The sequence below is a fragment of the Rana temporaria genome, chromosome 2 (assembly GCF_905171775.1).
Source record: "Rana temporaria chromosome 2, aRanTem1.1, whole genome shotgun sequence".
In the NCBI taxonomy this organism is placed as follows: Eukaryota; Metazoa; Chordata; class Amphibia; order Anura; family Ranidae; genus Rana; species Rana temporaria.
In genome coordinates, this window is record NC_053490.1 from 437,684,536 (window position 1) to 437,709,639 (window position 25,104).

Genomic DNA, 25,104 nt, shown 5'->3' on the forward strand with positions numbered 1-25,104 from the left:
AAATTCTGTGAAAGACAGAGAATAAGTTGTCCATAGAAGTGAAACATCCTACATTAGTTATTACTGTGTGATACTCATGTCAGGTCCTTGAGAGAGTTGTGTAGCAATAGTAGCTATCTTGGGAAGAAACCTATAGATTCCATCTCCTTGAAATTGTTCTTAGGTAATTTTCAGAGAGGACCATGAGAATTGCCTTAGCACTCATGGTGGAGTCCCAAGGTCAGGGATGAAGTAACGCATTCTCCAGTTTTAGTAAATCAACTCCTTTAATTCTACTTATAAATATAGCACTTGTGCCTAACGATGATCACAAGTAAAGGTGCCCACCCCAAATATTGGAATATGGAGGAAAATACTATGGAAGGCACTTTGTAGGCACCAGTAACCATGATAATATATTTAAATAAATACAAATGTTATTGAGGCATAGGTTTAAAAAAGAAAAAAAAAACAAGTAAAAGACAACACATTTGATGTGTGCAAAGAATCAGGTATGTGAAATCATCATTAAGCAAAACTGGTCTAGTTAGCAGTTTGCAGCTTTCTGTATACCATTGCATCACTAAAAGTAAGACAACACATCCATAAAAATACAAACTGTTCTCATGTCACCCATTACATTTTTTTAAACTAAATGAGCCAAAAACACAATGGGCCAGATCCACAAAAGAATTACGCCGGCGTATCTATTGATACGTCGCGTAATTTCAAAGTTCCCGCGTTGTATCTTTGTTTTGTATCCACAAAACAAAATACGACGGCATCTGGGATCGATCCGACAGGCATACGTCTTAATACGTCGTTGGATCTCAGGTGCATTTTTTCGGCGGCCGCTAGGTGGCGTTTCCGTCGATTTCCGCGTCGAGTATGCAAATTATCTAGTTACGGCGATCCACGAACGTACGTCCGGCCGGCGTATGGTTACCCCTGCTATATGGTGGCGTACTCAATGTTAAGTATGGCCGTCCTTCCCGCCTCGCATTTTGAATTTTTTACGTCGTTCATCCGCTGACACCCGCAATCTCATAGGGACCAATGTATGTCCCTTTTTCATCCGCAAACGGATGGATGAAAAAGCGGACATACGGTCAGCACGTGTGAAAGGGGTCTTAATCTAGGCTTACCTGTAGGCCCAAGTGGTCTGTAAGGGTTTACAACCACTTTCAGCCTCTTGTTCCTGCAAATGTCAGTGTCCACAAAACACCAACTGGTGTTCGAACAATTACCTTCATGTCAGGATCAAAATGTTGTTTTTTTAATGAAAGTTGCGCATATATATATATATATATATATATATATATATATATATATATATATATAAATTAAATATAAAAAGATTTGTGAAATGACATGAACATGTTCTAGATAGCAGAGATTTTAGTAACTGGGTTTATATCTACTTTTCCAGCACTTCAGTTCCTGCAGATGTCGGTGTCCACAAAACACCAACCACCCCTCTACATTGCATCTGTGATGTTGTTTCAAACTCACTGCTATGTGTGTTTGTTGACAATGCTGAGAACAAAATATTTATTGGCTGAAAACATGCACGTTTCTCACCTCCTCTGCAGCATCTTGAGAGCTGGTGAAAGAGAAAATAGTCGCAGCAAGAAGGAAAACCAAGTAGTTCTTCATGGTGAGTCCTGTAGAAAATATCACATTAAAGATCGTAAAGGAATTTGGAAATTGATAATAAATACAGTACAAATATGTGCTGCAACGCTTTACATACTATGACGAAATTGATGTACTGGAAAAAAAAGAAGTGGTGGATCAGATATTTGTAATTCCAGACCATTTTAAATTTTTTTTTTTGGATACCATAAAGAAAGATTGGAACTTTTTTTTCCTCACTTCCTGTCTCTGTGACAACATTGTCACCCAGACAGAAACTGAGGGAAACCACAGACACAGACCGCATTAAAAAATCTGTCGGGTCTCCAACCTTATCTTGCCCTAATGATTTTTTTTTCTATGTGTCTCTATTGTCCAGTGCACACGATCGGTTCATCTGATGAAAATGGACCGTTTTCATCGGACGAACCGATCGTGTGTGGGCCCCATCAGTTTTTTTCCCATCGGTGAACAAAAAATAGAACCTGTTTTAAAATTTTCGTATGGTTAAAAAAACAATAAAAAAAAAAGGTCGTCTGTGGGGAAATCCATCGGTCAAAAATCCACGCATGCTCAGAATCAAGTCGACGCATACTCGGAAGCATTGAACTTCATTTTTCTCTGCACGTCGTTGTGTTTTACGTCACTGTGTTGGACACGATCAGATTTTTAACCGATGGTGTGTAGGCAAGACTGATAAAAGTCAGCTTCATCGGATATCTGATGATCAGGCGAACCGATCGTATGTACAGGGCATTAGATACTTCTCCTTAACCACTTGCCAGTCGGGCCAATTCTGATACTTCTCACATACATGTAGAAATCTACTTTTTTTTTTGCTAGAAAATTACTTAGAACCCCAAAGATATACATATATATATATGTACATAGCAGAGGCCCTATAGAATAAAATGATAAGTGTTACAATTTTTTATGTCACACAATATTTGCGCACCAGTTTTTCAAATCCAATTTTTCTGGAAAAAATACACTTTAATGAATTTTATTATACACAAACATAATACCATTTTGTTTTCGTAAAATATGAAAGATTATGTTATACCAAGTAAATAGATACCTAACATGTCACGCTTTAAAATTGCATCTGCCCGTGGAACGGCGGCAAACTATGGTACTTATAATTCTCCATAAGCGATGCTTTATACTACTTTTACCAGTTACCAGTTTAAAGATACACAGGAAGTCTGGTGCTAGAATTATTGGTCTCACTCTGACATTCACCACAATACCTCACTTCTGTGGTGCGATCACGGTTTACATATGCGTGCGGGAGTAACGTTTGTATTGGCGAGTGGGGACAGATTTTTTTTATTTTTTATTATTATTTATTTTATCCAAAACTTTTTTCTTTTACATTCTCTAATTTTAACTTTATTGCTATCTCAGGGGATGAACAACAATCCTTGTGGCACCTCTTTATGGAGCGATCAAGGGTGTAATAGACCCCAAATCCCTCCTCTGGCCTCCAATGCAGCCAATCAGACACAAATTGGTCTTATTGGCTGCTAAGAGCCAGGTAAACAGAGAGGCAGAACCCCTTCCACCATCCGCAGAAGTGATCAAGTGGCTATTCAGCAACTCAAATCACTTTTGCGGTACAGGGAGTCGCTGGCTGAACATTTTCATACTGGGATGATGCCTGAGGACGTCCTTGTGGTTAATTCTTGTAATGGTGAAACAATAACAGAATAGGAAATGGGTGGGGGATTCCTCAACAAGCTATTTTTTCATGGCTTTCCTTTTTGTGCAACCAAAAAAATATGCCAAAGAAATCTCTCCAACAAAAACTTTTTTTTTTAGTTTGAGGCAAAGCCTTTTGTTGGGTTTTATTGCTGTCGTTGATTCTGTTGGGCAGTGTCTCCTTAGCTTATATTATATTGGGTGTGCTCTGAACTCATCTCTATCCCAAACTCCCACTTATTTGTGCTCCATTTATCTGTGGGTCCCATCATTCCCCATCCTAACATCATCACACCCAGCCAGACATCTTGAAAAAGTATAGTTTTTTTTTTTTTGTACTGTTATGCTGTAGACTTGTAACTAACCCTTACCCTAAGGCAATACAGACTAAGCATGTTAGGAAAATGTATGAATAGTGGGAATAGATCAAAAGACGATCCAGAGACAGCATAATTTATATGCAAATCTTGATTTCTACCTGTAAAAGTGAAGCATAGCTCCATTTTCTGGCACCACTTAGGACTTCCTATTGGTCCTTCTTTGTGATGGGGTGTAACAAGCTTAAAGCGGAGTTCCACCTAAAAATGGAACTTCCGCTTAACCCACTCCTCGCCCCCTTACATGCCACATTTGGCATGTAATTTTTTTGGGGGGGTGTGGGGGCTTCAGGAGAAGGGGACTTCCTGTCCCACTTCCGCCGAGGGGCTGGAAAGGCGATTAGCTTAATCACCTTTTCACAGCCCCTCCCTGTAGGCGAGCGCCTGTCCAACCGGATGGCGCCGCGCCGCTCGCGCATGCGCAGTGCCACTCGCGCATGCGCAGTGGGTGCCCGGCCGTGAAGCCGAAAGCTGTCACTGCCGGGTGCCCACACTAGGAATGAAGACGCCGGCCGGCAAGGGGGGGGTGAGGAGCGGACCCCCGGCCGGCGCGTCGCTGGAGCCGTAGAGCAGGTAAGTGTCTGTTTATTAAAAGCCAGCAGCTAGACTTTTTGTAGCTGCTGACTTTTAATAAACTTAAAAAAAATGGCTGGAAAACCCATTTAACATTTAAAGCAAGTTGAAATTTGCATATAAATGCAGCTGCAGATATTACACATTGTATTTTCAGTTTGGATTGCCCCAGGTTGTGACAGGTTTATTTTAAGCTGACAAGCCTGACTCCAGAAATCTACTTAAAGCGGGGTTCCGGGCATAATTAAAAAAAATAATTTTGCAAGCTAAAATTAATCACATTAAATAGTCCCTAAAACATATTAATAGCTCCCCAATCATTCCAGAAAACATTGCAAACACTTGCCTTATATCCTCCAGCTCATGTTGTGGCCGTATTTATCACATGTGTGGGCATGTGAAGCCCAGTTTCTTTTTCTTCCTGGTTTTCAGGGAGAGGTGCATGCTGGGTGATTTTTAGGCACAGTAATGCCCAGAGACTCCTGGGAAATGAGTGTCATCATTTCCCAGGAGACAGTGGGGTCTTAAGACAGGAAGTTAAACCACGTAGAACCAGGAACTAGGCAGATTACGAATACGGCCTAGTAACAGCCAGATAGAAGTGAGTTAAAAAAAAATGATTTATTTTTTTATTTGAATTTTTTACATTAAAGGCAAGCTGTTAATAGAAAGGTAATTTTTAGGGTGGAACTCCGCTTTAATGTAACTCCTGCTAGACATCATCAATAGGCACTGATAGGCCTCACTATATAAGCAATTCTTTATTGTACAAATAAAGATTGTATCCTGCCCTCCTTATACCATATCCTATAGCTAATTCAAGTTAATTGGACCAATGCAGGCGGAAGGGACACCCAACAGCTTTAATATGACATTTATAATAATCTCACAGCTCTTCTGAACCTTCCTGTTTAATTATATGAATCCATTCAGGATTTACATAATTTATCTTTCCTGACTGACTCCATGGCAGCCTACGTGTGGGTTAATCCCGCCTCCTCTCCATTGATAGGACCTCATACCCATAAAGATTTACTCACCGCCCAGTACTGGTGTTCCTTTTTTGTCCTCCTCCATGGATCAAGGAAATACAGAGTTGTTCAAGACTTACTTGGAAAAAGGATAGCACACTTTAAGCGGTGCAGCTCGGATCCCAGCCATGGGCGGGTGGAGAGCTTTGCAGCAACTTTCCCCTCCGCTGTGTGGTTGTTGCTGTGTGTGCTGAAGATCCGGACTTCTGGCTGGCAAGGTCTTATTTTACTCATGGCAGTCACCTATGTGTTGTATATCGTTTTGTTTGTGTATTTTGCCTGTATGGCGGCTGGAGCGCTCCTGCGTTCCAGCGCCGTTTTCTTCCTCTTCCTGGTGTGAGCATCAGAGCCCTTCGCGCATGCGCAATGCCCTCTCTCAGAGCGAGGCTTGGTTCGCGCATGCGCAGTCGGACGAGACTCGCGGCGGCCGCGCAGGCGCCGTTGAGTCATTCACCACTGCGCAGGCGCGTACGTGGACAGCGTCTGACGTCATCGGCGGGGATTTTAAAATCAGCTGCTCGCCTGTGTACATTGGGGTTTTTCCTGACAGGCGAGCAGCTGACACTGTGATCTGTGCCAGGTTAGTGTGAGGGTTATGCCTATGTTTAGGCATGGATCCCAAACCTGCTATTCCTTCTCATGCATTGTTTAGAGATGATTTTAGGTACTGCATATTATTAATTAATTTTCTTAATGTATTGTTTTTTCCTTGCATAGCAATTTTTTAAATTATATTTTCTCTATGGCATTTGGAAAATGTTTCCCCTTCTTAAAGGGACAGTGTCTTATATTTTTATTTTTCATCTGGCACCTTAGGATCTCTTCCGCTGTTCACAGTACTATGCAGGTCCAAGACACTATGGACCAGTCACCGTCTACAGGTGGCCAGCCCTCACGCACAAGGTATGTGCGGGTGAGGGGGGGCGTAGGGGTGGAAGTCTCACTTTATATAATTGTCTGACTTATTTCCCCTATATATATTTGTTTTTTCTCAGCCCTTCCGGTCCTGATCCTTATGCCGTTATCGAATCCGCAGACCTTGCCAGGCCGCATCAACGTTCATCTTCTAAATCCAAATCAAAGAGTAAACGAAGATCTCCATCTTCATCTTCCCATCAGAGGAGAAGTTCCCATTCCTCCTCCAGACACCGCTCCCACCGCCACGATAGCCGCTCTGATCACAGAGCTTGCTGGGGATGTGACACTTACGTCCCGGAGGGCAAATCATTATGTGACCGATGCTACGCCCGGGCGGTTGGGGAAAAGGAGACTGAAGATCGTCGTATCGAGTCTCTTGTGGAACGTGTGGTGCAAAAATCTTTGAGAGAAAATGTCTCCCACACACAAAGTCAAACCGGTACCATCAGGTCTGGTTCTCCAATCATTGAGGTCCATGAGGATCCTGGTCCTTCCCAGCCTCGCGCTGCTTCCCCAGATTCCCAGGAGGGTGAACTGGAAAGCGATGTGGAGAGTCTGGAATTCGACTTCTCCCAAGTGACACCACTTATCAAGGCAATCAAAGAGGCTCTCTTATGGGAAGAGCAACCTACTTCTCCAGCTAAGCAAAAGAAATATTTTAAACGCCTGGGGAAGGAACGCCCAAGTTTTCCGTTGTTAACCGAACTAAAGGGCATCTTTGAAGAAGAATGGAGTAGAGTAGACAAGAGGTCCTCTATGGCCAACAAGGCCTCCAGACTGTATCCCTTCAAAGCAGATGACGTTAAACACCTGGAGAATATTCCTGTGGTAGACGCAGCAGTGACACGACTTGCCAAACATGTTACACTGCCACTGGCTGATTCAGTATCTTTCAAGGACGGTCTTGATAGGAGAATGGATCAAGACCTCAAAAGAATCTACGGTCTGGCCGGCACAGCCTGCAAACCTGCTTTGGCCTTGGCAGCTTTATCCAAAGCAATGGAGGCCTGGACGGAAAATGTGGACTCCTTCCTTAAAGGTGTCTCGGAAGAGCTGGCCAGAAGTTCTGCTACTTCAGAACTTAAACTTGCAGTTGCCTTTCTGGGGGAGGCATCCGTTGATTTAATTCGCCTATTGGCAAGAATTATGCTGTCCTCTGTTACAGCCAAAAGGGCCTTGTGGTTGCGCCCCTGGGTCGCCGACCCATCGTCCAAACAAAATTGGTGTAAGATTCCCTTTGAGGGATCATCCCTGTTTGGCAACAAGCTGGATGACGCCATTTCTAAAGCTACAGGTGGTAAATCAGGTTTTCTCCCCCAGGATAGGCGTCAGTCCGGTAAGAAGAAACCTCAATTCCGAAGGTATAGCCCGGACCGCACTAGAGAAGCTCGCGCCTACAGACCTGGCGGTAACTTCAGAAGAAACTGGGGTAGAGGCCGTGCATCTTTTCGCAAACCAGCGCCTTCTAACCAAGCGTCGAGTGGACGCGATCAGGCTAAGTCCTTTTGAGACAACGCCCGCCCAGGCGGATCGGGTGGGAGCTCGACTGCTCCTCTTTCGGCACGTTTGGGCGGCCTCGATCACGGACTTTTGGGTCATCAAGACAATAACATCAGGCCACGCATGGTCGTTCTCCAGCATTCCTCTTCCAAGGTTCATTTCCACCCTTCTCCCAAGATCAGCGGAACAAAGACAGGTCCTTCTAACCTATGTGGATCTACTCAAATCCCAAGGAGCAGTAGTTTGCGTCCCAAAGGACGAACAGTTTCATGGAGTATACTCCCCCCTCTTCTTGGTGCAGAAGAAAAGCGGTGCTTGGCGTCCAGTCATAGATTTGACCTATCTAAACAAACCTATAAAACACAGAAGGTTCAAGATGGAAACCCTGTCAACAATCCAGCGAGCCATACAGCCAGGCGATTGGATGATCTCGATAGATCTGAAGGACGCTTATTTCCACGTTCCGGTGGCAATCGAGCTACAGAAATATCTCAGGTTCCACGTTGGACAAGAACACCTTCAATTTGTGTGCCTACCCTTTGGGCTGACAACCTCACCACGAGTCTTCACCAAAACCCTGTTGGCTGTAGTGGCCCTTATCAGACTGAAAAAGATAAGACTTTATCATTATCTAGACGACCTCCTTGTCCTAGCCCAGGACAAGACACAGCTCTTAAAGCAAAGAGATCAGGTAATCTCGATCCTGTCCGAATTCGGTTGGCTCCTGAACTTAGCGAAAAGCCATCTGGAACCAACTCAGTGCCTAGTATATCTGGGGGCCCAGTTCGACACAGTGAAGAAAACCATCTCTCTTCCGATGGAAAAGATCCCGGTGATTCAAGAGAGGATTTCTCGAGCGTTAGACACCCACCACCTGAAGGCATTCCAGTGTCTAAAGATCATCGGAACAATGGTCTCCACAACCCCCATGGTGAAATGGGCATTGTGGAGACTACGTCCCTTCCAGTCCGGCTTCCTCAAGCAGTGGAAATCAGGCAACAAGAATCAGCAGATTCGCATCTCATCCTCCATGAGGAGCAGCCTCTTTTGGTGGCTTCAGCCAAAAAATCTACGGAACTGCCACTCCATCGCCCCGGTCTCCTGGGTCACAGTAACGACCGATGCCAGTGGCTACGGCTGGGGGGCCCTATGTGGTACAAACATGGCACAGGGCAGATGGGGTGCTCGCCTCCGCAATCCGGGCTCGAATATCCTAGAACTTCGAGCAGCCTGGTGTGCCCTCCAGTCCTTCTCCCAACTCCTGAAGGGAGAGTCAGTACTGTTGAGGATGGACAATACCACAGCAGTGTCCTATGTCAAGAGGCAAGGAGGGACACGGAGTTCGTCTCTTCTACGGGAAGTCGAACCCATCATGAAGTGGGCACAGGAAAACCTGGTCAACCTGACAGCAGTCTTTATTCCCGGAGTACAGAACTCCCAGGCAGACTTTCTTTCTCGCACTCAGGTGGACATCAACGAGTGGTCTCTACACTTTCAAACGCTCCAATGGATTTTGTCTCTGGGAGTCAGTCCCCAAGTAGATCTTTTTGCTTCACAGCACAATGCCAAGATGGAGAAGTTCTACTCGAGAGGTCATTGCAGTCAGGCGATCGGGACGGATGCCTTGACAGATCGGTGGAATTTCCAGAGAGCATATGCTTTTCCCCCGATCCCAGTAATACTGAGATTTCTACAGAGACTTCAGGCGGAAGAGGTCGAGGTGACACTAGTGGCTCCTTACTGGCCGAACAGGCCATGGTTCCCTCTCCTAGTCCAACTGAGCTATCGGGACCCAGTACCTCTACCAGTCAGACCGGATCTTCTCTCTCAGGGTTCACTCCTACACCCCTGTCCGGCTCTGATGAAACTGACGGTCTGGTTCTTGAAAGGGAGAGGCTAGAATCCCTCGGCTGCGCCTCTGGGGTGATCTCCACGCTGATGAGCTCGAGAAGGGCAAGCACGAATAAAGTCTACGGAAGAATTTGGGCTAAATTTGTAGAATTCTCTACGGTCTCAGGCAGGTCCTTTAGGAATCCAGAAATCCAAGATGTATTGAGTTTTCTCCAAACGGGGTTAGATCTTCCCCTATCCGTAAGTTCACTGAGAGTTCAAATCTCGGCTCTGTCGGCCTTCTCTGGAATTCCGTGGGCAGTACACCCACTAATCAAACAATTCTTTCGAGGGGCATCAAGGCTGAAACCTCAAAGGAAGCCAAGATTTCCCAAGTGGGATCTCCCACTAGTCCTGGATTTTCTGAGTGGACTCAGTACGTCGGGGCCTTCCCCGTCCTCTATAAAGGACTTTTCAGCTAAAGTAGCATTCTTGGTCGCTATCACCTCGGCCAAAAGAGTGTCGGAGATTGGTTTCCTGGGTCACAAGGAGCCATTCCTGACCTTCTTCCCGGATCGGGTGGTTTTGATACCCATGCTGGGTTCAAATCCGAAAGTTTCTTCTGTCTTTCATGAGAATCAAGAAGTTGTCCTTCCTACCTTCAGGTCTTCGGATTCCAATGAGACTCACCCTCTAGACATGGGCAAGATCCTTTCTGAATACATCCAGATGACGTCCCCCTTTAGACGTTCAGATCATTTGTTCATCCTGCACTCAGGCAGTAACAAGGGGAAAAAGGCTTCTGCCAGAACAATCGCGGCCTGGATCGTTCAGACAATTCAGCAGGCGTACAGGGCGAAGGGCTTGGCTCCCCCGCAAGCGGTGACAGCTCACTCTACCAGAGGGATGGCAGCTTCCTGGGCGGCAGCTCGTCATGTGGCTCCAGATGTCATCTGCAGAGCGGCCTCTTGGTCTTCTATACATACCTTTATGTCTCATTACTGTGTTGAGCCTGCATCTCTTTCCTCTGTGAATTTTGGTTTATCAGTTTTGTCAGTTGACGGGACAAATTAAAATTTATTTTTTGTTCAGCATACCCACCCGTGTGGTCTGGCTAGTTATTTCCCACACGTAGGCTGCCATGGAGTCAGTCAGGAAAAAGGAAAATTTATTATCATACTTACCGTAATTTTCCTTTCCTGATGGACTCCATGGCAGACGGAGTTCCCACCCTGAAATAATGGAGTCGGGATAGTTACGGAACACCAGTACTGGGCGGTGAGTAAATCTTTATGGGTATGAGGTCCTATCAATGGAGAGGAGGCGGGATTAACCCACACGTAGGCTGCCATGGAGTCCATCAGGAAAGGAAAATTACGGTAAGTATGATAATAAATTTTCCTTTTTTCTCTATAAAGCAGCTCCAGCTCCCTTTAAACAGAATGTCCACCCTCAGTAGGGAATGGGTGTGCACAGAGGAAAGCGTTCAAAGCATAAAGTATTAAGCCCAGACTCAATTTGACTCACAACCATGTTACAAAAATCCAATGAATTTTAGGGGTTCAAAAGGTTCTCTTCATTAGGACGTGTACTCTTAAACAAATTGTGTACTGAACCGATAAAACAGGAAAGGGATCCTGCTTTTGTTACCCTACTCCCTGCATACCCAGTCCCCACTCGTGAAAAAACCAAGGCAGATCTCCATTGTGACAGGGTAAGGGGTGGGTTTTGTACCCCATGGAATAAAATCCATCTCTTCCCCTAGTAAAAGCAGCACATACAGTACACAAAAACACTGGCTAGGCACACAGTTAACCCCTTGCTCACCCTAGATGTTTAACCCCCTTGCCAGATAGTGTCATTTGTACAGTGATGCATATTTTTAGCACTGATCACTGTATTGGTGTCACTGGTTCCCGCAAAGTGTCCGATTGTCCATCACAATATTGTAGTCCCGCTATAAGTTGCTGATCGCCACAATTACTAGTATAAAAAATAAAAATACAGTATATACCATAGTTTATAGACGGTATAACTTGTGTAAACCAATTATTATACCATTATTGCCATTTTTAACCAAAAACATATAGCATGTACATATTGGCCTAAATTTATAAGGATTTTTTTTTTTTTTCTATTGGGTATGCTTTATAGCAGAAGGTAAAAAATATAATTCTGTTTTTCCCCGAAATTTACATTTTTTTTTTATAGCGAAAACATTACATACTATTTTATTTGGGTATATTGTTGCATGATCACACAGTTGTCAGGTAAAGTAACGCAGTGCCGTATCACATAAAATGGCTCAGCCATGAAGGGGGGGGGGTAAATCTTTGAGAGGTCAGGTGGTTAAAAAGCTTCACTTCATAAAGAATACCCAATTAAGTGGAAGGAAAATTTAAAAAAAATGCATTTTTGATTGCACATGATTGGATGATGGAAATCAGCAGAGCTTTACCACATGTACTAAGCTCTAGGGAAAATTAGTGCAACTGCACTTGCAAAGTGTACAGTCTATTTGCCTTTAATAAATTCACCCCTCTATGTCAACCTCTTACATTTTCTCAAATTCACTTTCAACAAAATGCACCACCACTAAGAAGGTGGATAAAGAAAACCACCAACAGCTAAGGAACGGGGAAGCACACAAGACAACATGAACAAGTGTAAATTGGTCCCATTAAGGAAAAACAGGGAACCTGCTGTAAAACTGCAGTGGCACAATCCAGCTCATTTGCTTGGATGAAGGGAACTAATCTGAAAGGGAGATAAGGGGGTAAAATACACCTCCTTACATCAGTCCCAGCAAGGCCATCTTAATAGCATCAGGGGCCCCTGGGCAAAGTAATGCTCTTGGGGCCTCCTACCAGTTTGCCCCAAATTAGACACCAAAGTATAAATAGTTAATAGAATTAAGCATATATTTATTAGTACTTTCAATCAAATCGATTTTAAACAATAAAAAAATGCCATAAATCAAAGACAAACAACGCAAAGAACACAGTATGGGGGAGGCAGGAGGGCACAGTACAGGTTCTGGGACCAGTCTGGGACACAGCCATCCTGGGACAGTTTCTTATATTTTTTTAGGGATCTCAAGTTCCAGTTCCTGCACATCTGCTGTGGCCATTATCAATGTTTCCTCTACCCTTTCTGGATTTTTTTTCTTAATTATGAACAGAAGGATAGGGAACATGTAAAGGCAGGGATAATGCACAACATTTACCATCTCGTTTAAGCAGCATGAGAAAGATTTGGTTCATAATGTTCAAAATCTGTTACTAAAACAAGCACATTGACTCATACATTTTATTATAATTTGTAATTTTCCAGTAGAGAAGTTGAATCACTTTTTCATTTCAGAAAATCTTCATATTCTGAGAAAAATATTTAGATGGAAATGATATTTATTAGTCTACTAGAAAAAACAGATTTAACATAAGTCCAAATTGCTAGGAGTGTTTAAAATAAATAAATGATGCATCCATTTCATCTGTGAAAGCGTAATGCAGATGGACTAGATGTATTGGGGTACATATTCATAAACACAACATATTCATAGCAACTAACACTCATCAATGGGAAACTGACAGCTAGGTAATTCTCAATTTCGTAGCCATGCTGGATTTCTCAAATCACCAGACACGTATTTGAACTCTAGGGCCTGGATTCACATACCTGAGCGCATCTTTATGCCGGCGTAGCGCATCTCATATGCGCTACGTTGACGTAACACAGAGAGGCAAGCACAGTATTCACAAAGCACTTGCTCCCAACGTTACGCCAGCGTAAAGTAAATTCCTAGGCGTACGCCAGCCTAATTCAAAGTAGGTGAAAGTGGGCGTGATACATTTAAATGAACCGTGACCCCATGCAAATGATGGGCCGAATGAACGGCGCATGCGCCGTCCCGTGGATGCTTCCCAGTGTGCATGCTCAGAATCACGTTGAAAATACTCCATAAGATACGTCGAATCACTGCCTACTACGTGACGTAACCTACGCCCAGCCCTATTCACGTACTACTACGTAAACAACGTAAAATACGACGGCTGTTCCCTGGTCCATACCTTTACATGACTTACCTCTGCTTTATGAGGCTTAACTTTACGCCGGACGTAAGACTTGCGTAAACCGCGTATATAAATGCGCCGGGCGCAAGTACGTTTGTGAATCGGCGTATCTCCCTCATTTGCATGTTCAAATCGTAAATCAATGGAAGCGCCCCTTGCGGCCAGCTTAAATATGCGCCAAAGATACGACGGCATAGGAAACTTACGTTGGTCGGATGAAGCCTAAATTCAGGCGTATCTAGTTCCTTTGGGTACGGCGCATAGATACGACGGCGCACATTGACACTTACGCGGTGTATCTCGAGATACGTCGGAGTAAGTGCTACGTGAATCCAGGCCACGATCTTGTTTTTGAACTATGTTTCTTACCGCGACAGCCTTTGGGGTTTCCTCTTGCCCCTCCACCTTCCTCCCTACCCCCTCCTTTTACTTTTTACTTTCCCTTGCCTTATATTTTCTCTCTTTTTATTCTCATTGTCTACTTTCCTACCTTTCTGTCATAGAGAGATTCGGTTATGCCCAATCTCCCCTTTTGCTACGGTTAATACTTAAAGCGGAGTTCCAAAAAAAATAATAATTAAAAGTCAGCAGCTACAAATACTGCAGCTGCTGACTTAAAATATGCCCAGAAGTGGGAGCAAATACCTGGATTACACAGGTATCTGCTGCCCCCTGAAATGTGACACCGGAAGGGGGGGGGGGGTGAATCTGGAAAGCGGAAGTTCCATTTTTGGGTGAAACTCTGCTTTAAACCGGAACTCAACTGTATTTGAGCACCACAAACTAAAAGCGCTATGTAATTCATTTTTAATGTTCAAAGCAAACACACCCATTCATCTGTGTCTCCATGCTTTATTTTGTTGAGAAATCAGTTTCAAAAATGCCCCCCAATGATTTCTATCCATGGCCAACTTGAGATGATTCATGTAGCAATTACTTCCAGGAATCCATCTGCCCTTAGGCCAGGCATGCAGGCAGGAGGGTGTGCTTAGCTAAGAAAGTCCTCCTCAAGATGAAAGAAAATGCCCATGTGATGTATGACTTTATTTTGGCCTAGGCATGGAAACCTGGAAGCAACAGAAGAAATGTAAAAAAAAGTTTAAAACAAGTAAAAATAATCTACCTTTACTAATGCTAGCAGCGAAATGATTATTATAGTTATTAGTTATACTTATTATTATAGTATAGTTAATGTTGATTGAGCGAGTTTAGTTCGGCTTTAAGCTATTGACTATATATAGGCTGTCAAATGTATCTTTGGTGCCACTTTCTAGCATCCTGTGATATCTCCTTCTTGATCTGTTATTTTAAGATATGTGTGGTCTATCCTTGATGTAACATTGTCATTTTCTTCATTCACTATGGTTATGTTTTCTTATTATGCCTTAATTAAGTGTAAGGCCTCATTCACACTACGGACCGTTCAGGTCCGCCTGTCATGGAGCGTCGGATGTCAGCAGAGACATGTCCGCTGACATCCGACCCTATCCGATCCGCTAAAAACAGACATATGGGGGACACGTCCCCATCCGTCCATGCGGATCGGATCGGGTAAGATCTGATGAAAACGGACATGCTGTCCGTTTTCATCAGATCTCTCCATAGGAGACAGCGGTGCCCGACAAGCTCCTTCCCGCTCAGTGAGCAGAGAGGAGCTTGTCATCCGTCGGCTCAGCGGAGATCTGCAGACAGATCTCCCGCTGTGCTGGCGGGGGCAGGCGGACTCCGTAGCGACGGAGTGTGACGGAGTCCGCCTCGTGTGAATTAGCCCTATATATTCACATGTGAATGGATCTCTGTTGTTCTTATTTACCTGGATTGTAATCGGCTACTAAGTGGCTGTGGGCCTCTGTCAACTTATCAATAAAGCTTTTTTTGGCACTAAAGTGCTGGGGAAGCCCAATTGACTTGAAAGGAGAGAATTTGACAGTTGGTTCCACCTGTCGACTTAAGAAGTCGCATTAAATCTGCTACCAAGGCATGTGTATAGCTCCATCCAGCTTTCCGTCTGTGTGAAAGAGGATATTGAGATTAAAAACATGTCTGTTACACCATTTAATATTAACCATTTAAGGACCGGAAGGGTTTACCCCCTTAAGGACCAGGCCATTTTTGTGATACGACACTGTGTTGCTTTAACTGACAATTGCACGGACGTGCGACTTTGTACCCAAACAAAATGTATGTATTTTTTTTCTTCACAAATAGAGCTTTCTTTTGGTGGTATTTGATCACCTCTGTGTTTTTTTATTTTTTGCGCTATAAACAAAAAAACAACTTTGGAAAAAAAAGCAATATTTTTTACTTTTTGCTATAATAAATATCTCAAAACAAAATATAAAAAAAATAATTATTACTCGGTCTAGGCCAATATGTATTCTTCTACATATTTTCGGTAAAAAAATCAAAATAAAAATTGCAATAAGCCTATATTGATGGGTTTGCGCAAAAGTTATTGCGTCAAACAAAATACGGGATATTTGGCATTTTATTATTTTTATTTTTTACTAGAAATGGCTGTGATCATCAATTTTTAGCGGGACTGCGACATTGTGGCGGGCAGATGGAAATTTTTGGGGATTAGTGACTTTTATAAAGCGATCAGTGCTATAAAAATACACTGATTACTGTATAAATGACACTGGCAGGGAAGGGATTAACACTAGTGGTGATCAAGGGGTTAAATGTGTTCTCTGGGTGGTGTTTATAACTGTGGGGGTGAGGGGACTGACTGGAGGAGGGGAGAGATTGCTGTTCCTGATCACTAGGAACAGACAATCTCTCTCTACTCCCCTGATAGAATGGAGATCTGTTTGTTTACATTGACAGATCCCCATTCTGGTTCTCTGTGGAGCAATGGCTGGTGGCCGGCGGAAATTGCGGCCACCGGTCACGCGCATCGGCGGTCATCGCGCCCACTGTATCTATTAGACGAAGCTACCTACAGCTATGGCGATTCACGTAATAGAGCCAACCTGCCACAGTATAATGACGTCGCCTGGTCGGCAAGTGGGTAAGGCTGTTAGGATTTCAATTATATTAAAAAAATAATCACCATTGATTAAAAAAGGATTACTACGCTGTGAACCAATCATCTAGTTTAGCAATACAGCAAATTTTTTCAACTTTTTTAAAACTTCCACATCTAAAAATATAGGTTTAAATATGGAGACGGGATTATTTTAACCAGAAAAGTGGAGTAACACTTTACAATTTCTAAAATGTGTACTTCCCACTCATAATGTAAAAGGTAAATTGTCAAATGTCCTATATAATGGCTATACTAGTGGCAGGGATTTTTAATGGACTTTCATATAGCAGCATCCAAGTAATTCTACAATGAGAATTTTCTGTTCAACAAAATGTCACTAGTTCAGTAATGTACATCCAGTTGAGCAGAAACAAGATTACAGCAGCTAATGTTAGTTATTTATTACATAGAAGCTGTCAGCTTTTTCATGGGGCAAACACTTTAAATAAAGTTAGAGGTATTCATAGATAAAAGAATTTCCCATCCAATGTGATTTATGGGATAAGGAAACAGTCCTGGCTCCATTTTTCTCCCTTAGGGTTCACTTTAAAAAAGATACACAGCTGTATTTTTATTGGACCCTTTTTAAACTTCTATCTTAAGAAAATTAACATTACAAAAAGCATTGTAGAAATAAATGATTGCGATATGGCAAAGTACTCTTAAAACGTGTATGTTAGAGCTTGACTCCTGTACTAATGCTATAGGACATTAGTTGTTTCCAGGGAAATGAGAGTGCCAATGACCCATGGATATCCTTCATGGTCTGTTTCATTCCTGTGAAATCAACATAGTTATGTTTATCATGTGCCTGACATCAAATAGCACGACAACTATGAATTACACATTGCTGTCTGGTGCAATTTCCTAATACATAGGAGATTAATTGCACTGCCACATTCTGTAGTAGTGAAGTGCAGAGATAAAAGGTGCCGCACATTTTTTTTTTGCCTAACTTAGGCATATTGAGCTAGTGCAGAAAACTTCACAAATAGCGGTCTGAATGCTAATTATATAGAAGTGCTAACCCTGCAAATCTCAATTTATTGCCGCAATATTTTTTCTTATTGATGTGTAAAACAAAATATAACCAGTGAACATTCATTTCCTGCATCAGAATTAAAGTGTGAACTTAAACTAAATTACATTTAGTTGTTAAACAATTGTCTTTTCATTTCTTTAAATAAAGTACTTGTTTTCACCTGTAGCACCCTCCTAGACAGGTGCTAGGATAAGTTCGATTTAGCGCTGGCTCGCTGTGTACAGTGGAGCTGTATTTTTGTTTGCTATATAAATTTAGCTTGTCTTACTGTAACCAGTTTGGCTCTAATTGTTTTGTTTAATGCCGCGTACACACGATCATTTTTTCGGTTGTAAAAAACTAAGTTTTTCAGGCTCTAGAAAAAAACTACGTTTTTTTCAACTTGATCATTAAAATGGCCTTGCCTACACACGATCGTGAAAAAAAAATGCTCTAGCAAAGCACGGTGACGTACAACAGGACTATAAAATGGAAGTTCAATTCGGATGACGCCACCCTTGGGGCTGCTTTAGCTGATTTTTTTTTAGTAAAAGACGATTTGCACGTTTCTGTCTGTTACAGCGTGATGAATGTGCTTACTCCATTACAACGCTAGTTTTAACAGAACGAGCGCTCCCGTCTCATAACTTGCTTCTGAGCCTGTGCGGGTTTTTCACGTCGTTAAAGCCCACACACGACCATTTTTTACAACCCGAAAAACGTCGTGAAAAAATAGAGCATGTTCGAAAAAAAATTTGCCCGTTTTTCAGAACCCGAAAAATGCTCTGGAGCCCACACACGATCATTTTATATGACATTAAAAAAAACTTCATTTTTTACAACCCGAAAAATGATCGTGTGTACGCGGCATTAGGTAAATTTAATTTGAAATGATTCAAATAGCCACACATGTTTATTGCCACCATCCCTTGAATAGTATATAAAATAAACCTCAAGTATTATGGGATTTTGTAGGCAATCAAAGAAAATATATTACATTTATAAAATTGTATTTTTATTATAGCAAATGATAATAAAAATTCCCAAATGGCAAAGGAAAAATATTGCAGCAACATAGTATCGATTATACAAGAAACTCTGTTAGACATAAAGTGGTAGTGCCCATCTACATGTTGTTCCTTTCATAGGTAGATATAAAGAGTAATACAGTAGAAGGGGATATTCAACGTGTCTCAAATTGTACTGCTATAGATAAATCTTCTTCAGGGAATAATACCACTTCTGAAAAAACTGTTTCAATTATTACATAACCATGTTTGGAGATGCGTATAAAATCCATATAAAATTGAACATTCATATGCACTTACAATGTAAATACTTATTTAGCAGGAGCACTCCTCTAGATGGCAAGAAAAAAGCATACATTGATGTATTAAGAGCTTCCACCAAAATAACAACATTCATTGGCTGCAGGTTTGGGACTTCCCAGAAAAAGGTGGAAAGATTGCACTGTATAACAAGGGGAACAAGACGAAAAATGGTGGTAAATCCCAAGGAAGGATACTGTAAGTAGTATCTATTCCAAGGAATACTGGGTCAACCTAAATTATATTCATGGAAAGGTTGGCCCAGTAGCTGCCTAAATTCAAAATGATGAATTGACTTACTTGTGAAAAGCCCTTGACCAAAAACACTGGCAGCAGCAGGTAGAAGAAATCTGGCATAGCTCCACATAGATGGAGCACCTGTCTCTTAAATGGATGGCAGAGAAATGGTGCTGATGGATGCGGTTGGCCTCCCATATGTAGTAATTTAGTTGTGCTCACTGTAATCAGAGCAGTGATTAGTTAGGTCTGCTCAGTGTTTGAGCTTCTGCTAGTTTGACTGCTTGTGTGTGGAACAATGCAAATAGCAATATGAATATTTATATAGCCCTGGCCAATCAATACTCTGTGACACAGAGCTGCTGGGGTTTTGCCTGCTGATGGGAAGTCCAGCCTGGAGGACTTACTGCCATATGCTTGCAGTTTGTGAAGCCTCAGGTGGGAAACCGGAGTGCCTGAAGGCTGAAGTTACAGAGAGCTGACTGAGGGGCTGTCATCTGAAGATCTAGCCTGGTATCACAGGAGAAAGATGTTGCATTGATGTTCTTAGGAGGCAACCAACCTTCCCTGGACATTTGTGAGTACAGACTGCTGTTAGAGATCTTAGAGACTTTTGGGCTGCTGCCATCCCTCTTGTGCTAGAGAGTCAGCAGTGTGTTTGATCAAAGGGGACATTGGCTGATGTCCTGATGGACATAGTTCCTTTGTAAAAGGACTCTGCTCTGGTTGCTCTAAAGAAAGAAGCTAGTGATCCCAGGCTCAGAAAGGAATTTATTGTCCTCAACCTGTACAAAGTTCTCTTTTTGGAGTATCCCACTCTATTCCCTCAGTTACCCTATTCCAGTTACTCCAAAAATAAAAAGAACACTCCTAAAGTGGTTATTGAGGCAAAGAGTGACTTTGAACATGTGCCTGGCTGGCAATCTACTTGGAAAAGAACCTGGGCAATTTCCAGGCGCTCCTTCGGGTGTAACGCTTTACACAGTTTTTATTCTTTACCTTCCACTTGCAAGACTAATGCCGCGTACACATGATAATTTTTCGGGTTGTAAAAAACAATGTTTTTCAGGCTCTAGAAAAAACAACGTTTTTTTCAACTTGATCATTAAAACGGCCTTGCCTACACACGATTGTGAAAAAAAATGCTCTAGCAAAGCGCGGTGACGTACAACACGTACGACGGCACTATGCGGATGGTGCCACCCTTGGGGCTGATTTTGTGTTAGTAAAACACGATTCACGCTTTTCTGTCTGTTACAGCGTGATGAATGTGCTTACTCTATTACGAACGGTAGTTTTACCAGAACGAGCGCTCCCGTCTCATAACTTGCTTCTGAGAATGCACAGATTTTTCACGTCGTTAAAGCCCACACACTTTTTTTTCAACCCGAAATACGACAACGTTTAAAACGTCGTTAAAAAACAGAGCATGTTCGAAAAAAATGTGCCCGTTTTTCAGAACCCGAAAAATGCTCTGAAGCCCACACACAATCGTTTTAAATAACATTTTTAAAAAACTTCGTTTTTTACAACCCGAAAAATTATCGTGTGTACGCAGCATTACAGTGATGGCACCATCAGGAAATTTACCTGACATTCAGCCAACAGTGAACCACTTGTAGTGGACCAACCAGTATGGCCACTTGTAGACTCCCTTTCAGTCTGGATCCATTTGTCTGTTTTTCAGACAGATCCAGATGGAAGAACAATACATTCCAATAGGCTAATGAATGTAAAGGAACATGTAACCAATTAAATTTACTTACTTCCATGTCTTTTTAAGTCTGCAAAAAAAAAACAGAAAAGGTTTGCATTCTTTTCTGTTTTGGCAGACATAAACGGATGTAAACAAATGCCGGCAATCTACATAATCCATTAAACATTTTTGGTTTATATTTTATGTATGAACAAAACACATGTGAAAACGTAAGTAAACTAATGACGAAAACAGATGCAAACTGAATTAAATGGAACTGAATATAATAGATGTGCAAACTAATTTTAACTGATGTAAACTGGTTTTGTATTCATCACTTTTTTACTGGTCTGAACTGACGAAATTTGCAAGAAAGTAGCTGTAGTCAGCACTAAGAAAGTTTTTGAGAAGGCGGAAGAACAATTGAGAGCCGGGACAGAGTGTTTTCATCCTATTACAGGTACTTTATCAAGGGCTTTCATAGCAGGGTATGACAATCAAAACTGCAGTTTGAAAACTATTGAAAATTACTTCTTATGCCACGTACACACGACCGTTTTTCATGTCATTGAAAAAAACAGTGTTTTTCTCAATGTAATTCTTGTCAAGCCTGCCTTGCATACACACAATCGTGAAAAAAAAATGCTCGAAAGCACGGTGACGTACAACAACACGTATGATGGCACTATAAAGGGGAAGTTTCATTCGGATGGCGCCACCCTTTGGGCTACTTTTGCTGATTTCGTGTTACCGTTTGTTAGTAAAAGTTTGGTAAGAGCCGATTCACGCTTTTCAGTCTTCGTGCTTTTCAGTCTGTTACAGCGTGACGAATGTGATATCTCCATCACAAACGCTAGTTGCTTCTGAGCTTACGCATTTTTTCCCGTTGTTAAAGCATACACACGACCGTTTTTCACGACGTGAAAAACAACGAGAAAAAATAGAGCATGTTCTAAAAATTTTTTTTTTTTTAAAGATATTTTTATTAGGTTTAAAACAAACCAACAAACAGAAAAACATACAAAAAAAACTACCAGGAGAGAATGACCGCCAGGATACAGGATAGACTGGAGACCCATGACATTGTCTGGGAACCATGGCGCCTTCGGGAGGATTCACCTTGATCAGGTAGCTGTGCCAATCCGATGATCGTTTCCCCTTCTTCCCACCCCCACCCCCCCTCCTATCTTCTATCTGTTCTTTTTGTTTTTTCTCTTTCTCTTCCTCTCTCGCTCTCTTTAACTATCTCTGTTCTTTTGTGTGCGCAGCTTCGCACCATGAAAACATTGGTCGCTGTACGGCGACACCCTTACCTTAAGTTATGTGCCTGTGTATTATATAGGACCGTGTAGACGGTTCATATTTGTTATTATCTGCACTGAAGCAGTAGGACACCAAAGGAAAGTTGAACTGTGCCTTGTCTACATGTGCCTCTTCATGCTGCGACATGTGGCTTTGTGTTACGTAAGATATGTACTCCTTCTTTTTCTTATCTTCAATAAAAAGTTACTTGATAAAAAAAAAAAAGATTGCTCATGGCTACAAGATAATGTTCCTTTGCCTGGCATTAAAGTTCTGAAAATTGAGCCTAACATCTTGTATTTCAATATTTAGTTTGATTTGCATTTAGTTACTCATTAATAAATATTAAAACCCTATAAAAAAAAAAACACCAGACAACCTGGTCATAAACGTTAGGCAATATACTCAAACATAGAAAAATAAACTGACATCAGAGCAAAATATAAAGTAGGCACAGTGGTAAAAGGATCAGGTATAATACCTGGATATAACAAAAGTGGAGGTCCAGACATTAGAGATCCGTGAGGCACGGCCCATCAATGGTCAAGCAAGAGTAGTACAATCAGTGCTGGGAGAGGGTTAGCGATGTTCTAAATTTTTAATGTCCATTTTTCACGTCGAGAAAAATGCGTTGGAGCCTACACACGTTTTTAATGACCAATTTAAAACATTTTATTTTTCTCGTCATGAAAAACGGTCGTGTGTAAGCGGTATTAAACTACTTTAATGTGTTAAAGCTTACATGAGGTTTTAGTGGTTCGGTTTACATATTCTTTAAAGAAACTTTGCACTCTTGTCTAAAAACACGATGTAACAAAATACCACACTAATTTGGGGAAATCTATAGGTCCAGCCTGAGTGGTTACCAGGTGAAAGCCTCAGTGTGAACAGCCTCAGCGTGATTCATCCAAGCCAAGCCAAGGGCATGTTAGGGGCATGCCTTGGATGAATCAAGCTGAGGCTGCTTTTAGCTGTTAACCACTCAGGTCTGTTGAAGTGTGTGGCAGTCAGGCTATCTCTTCCTACATCTACAACGTGCTACATCTTGCACTCTCACTTGTCAGTGGCATGCAATTCATCAGACCTTGTTAGCGTGAGCGTGGGCCATTAAGCATTTATTGGACAGCAAAAGTTTTTGGCTTTCCTGTGAACATGTTGGGCACAACCATTCACTGCACCAAAACCAGCTATATTGGCAACTGACACCCCTGTTTGCCTATTATTGAGAATAATACAGGGTAGGTCCACTAAAAACAAACAAATCAGTTTTTTGCAGATAGCGGAAAGGTAAAAAATCTGATAATTTTGTATCTTTTCTGGATCTTCAAGCTTGCTTTCTAACCAAAAAAATTAGCTTAGCTCAACAACCAACTGGCTGGCAAGTGACCACTTGATTTTTAATAAATAACCGATTACGTATGGACTACAAGCAATACATTTTTTTGAGCTTCAAGCTTTCTGAGACAATGAGGGGCTCCTACTCTACTTGCCAGTTTATTTATTCCAGCTGATTATTGCCAACCTATATCACCAATGATGTGTCTACTTGTGTCTGTCATAAAGGTGGCTAACAGCACTGTCAACAACCCATGTCTTCACAGGCAGTGCGCGGGTGAACATATCTGCCTCACACTGTCTAGAAAGTTTCAGTGCTTGGTGACATCACTTCCCTTTGGCACAGCAGGGAAATTATGGTAGGACGAACTCCTGGAGTAGTCAGGTTGTAAAACACAGAGTGCTTCAGAGAAAGGAAACCAGCAGTCGACGCTGCTCTGGCCCCAGTCACGCCTGGATAGCCAACGGCTACGTGGTACTTCTCCTCAGAACAAAAAGAGGGGGACAGAGGAGGAAAACCTATTGGTTAACCATATAGGATGTGAAGTTGTCAATTAGGTACCAGAATATAAATCGTGCATTAAAATCAGAAACAGCTTTATTACAAATAGCTAAAACAGTAATCACGTCAAAAAGACCGCACAAATTATAAAAACATCACAAATAGTCATAAGACACAAATCTAATTGTACAGCTTGATGTAGGTTCATATTCAAAATCCAAGATATAATGTTCCAACGCGTTTCGCAGAAATGATCTGCTTCCCTAGGGAACTTCTATGTATATCAACTGTGTGAGTAGATTAGAAATATTTGCTGCAACTCAAAGGATAGGTAGCCTAATAAAAAGGCCACCTAACCCCCAGCCATATTGCAGGTGAGTATGAACAGCAGCAAATACCCCATGTATTGATAGTTTTTAACGATGTGGGTTTAATGAGACTTTAAGAGCCGGTTCACACTGCGGCGGCACGACTTCGGGGGCAACTCGGCAAGGCGTCCTGAAGACGACTTCAGAGGCGACTTGCAAAATGACTTCTGTATAGAAGTCAATGCAAGTCGCCCCCGAGGTCATACAAGAAGCTTTTTCTAAGTCGGAGCGACTTGCGTCGCTCCTATTAGAACGGTTCTATTGAATACAATGGGACGCGACTTGTCAGGCGGCTGAGTCACCTGATGAGTCGCCTCAGTGTGAACCGGCTCTAAGAAGTGTACACCTACCCAATTATTGTCAGTTTATTGGATACATATGTCCTGACAGAAGATCTTCCTTAATGTGACATGTAGTAAAGTACTTAGGGCCAGATTCACAGAGCAGATACGACGGCGTATCTCCTGATACGCCGTCGTATCTGTTGTTCTACCTATGCGACTGATTCATAGAATCAGTTACGCATAGATAGCCATAATATCCGACAGGTGTAATTGTTTTACACTGTCGGATCTTAAGATGCAATACCGCGGCCGCCGCTGGGGGGAGTTTGCGTCATAAACCAGCGTCGGGTATGCAAATTAGGAGTTACGGCGATCCACGGCGG

General features: G+C 42.2%; 1 protein-coding gene across 2 annotated transcripts in view; it reads right to left on the reverse strand.

Moving 5' to 3' along the window:
• The window catches only part of SERPINF1 (serpin family F member 1), a 91,411-nt gene that overhangs the window by 34,737 nt on the left and 31,570 nt on the right, over positions 1 to 25,104 (reverse strand). Inside the window, exons 1-2 of one of the 2 annotated variants that reach the window (XM_040338375.1) lie at positions 11,372 to 11,391; positions 1,561 to 1,643 (exon numbers count right to left, since the gene is read on the reverse strand). In XM_040338375.1, coding sequence (XP_040194309.1) covers positions 1,561 to 1,635 — 75 coding nt within the window. In that variant the 5' untranslated portion in view covers positions 1,636 to 1,643; positions 11,372 to 11,391. Of the gene's footprint in view, positions 1 to 1,560; positions 1,644 to 11,371; positions 11,392 to 25,104 lie in introns of those variants that run through there. The other variant, XM_040338374.1, reaches the window with a different exon arrangement.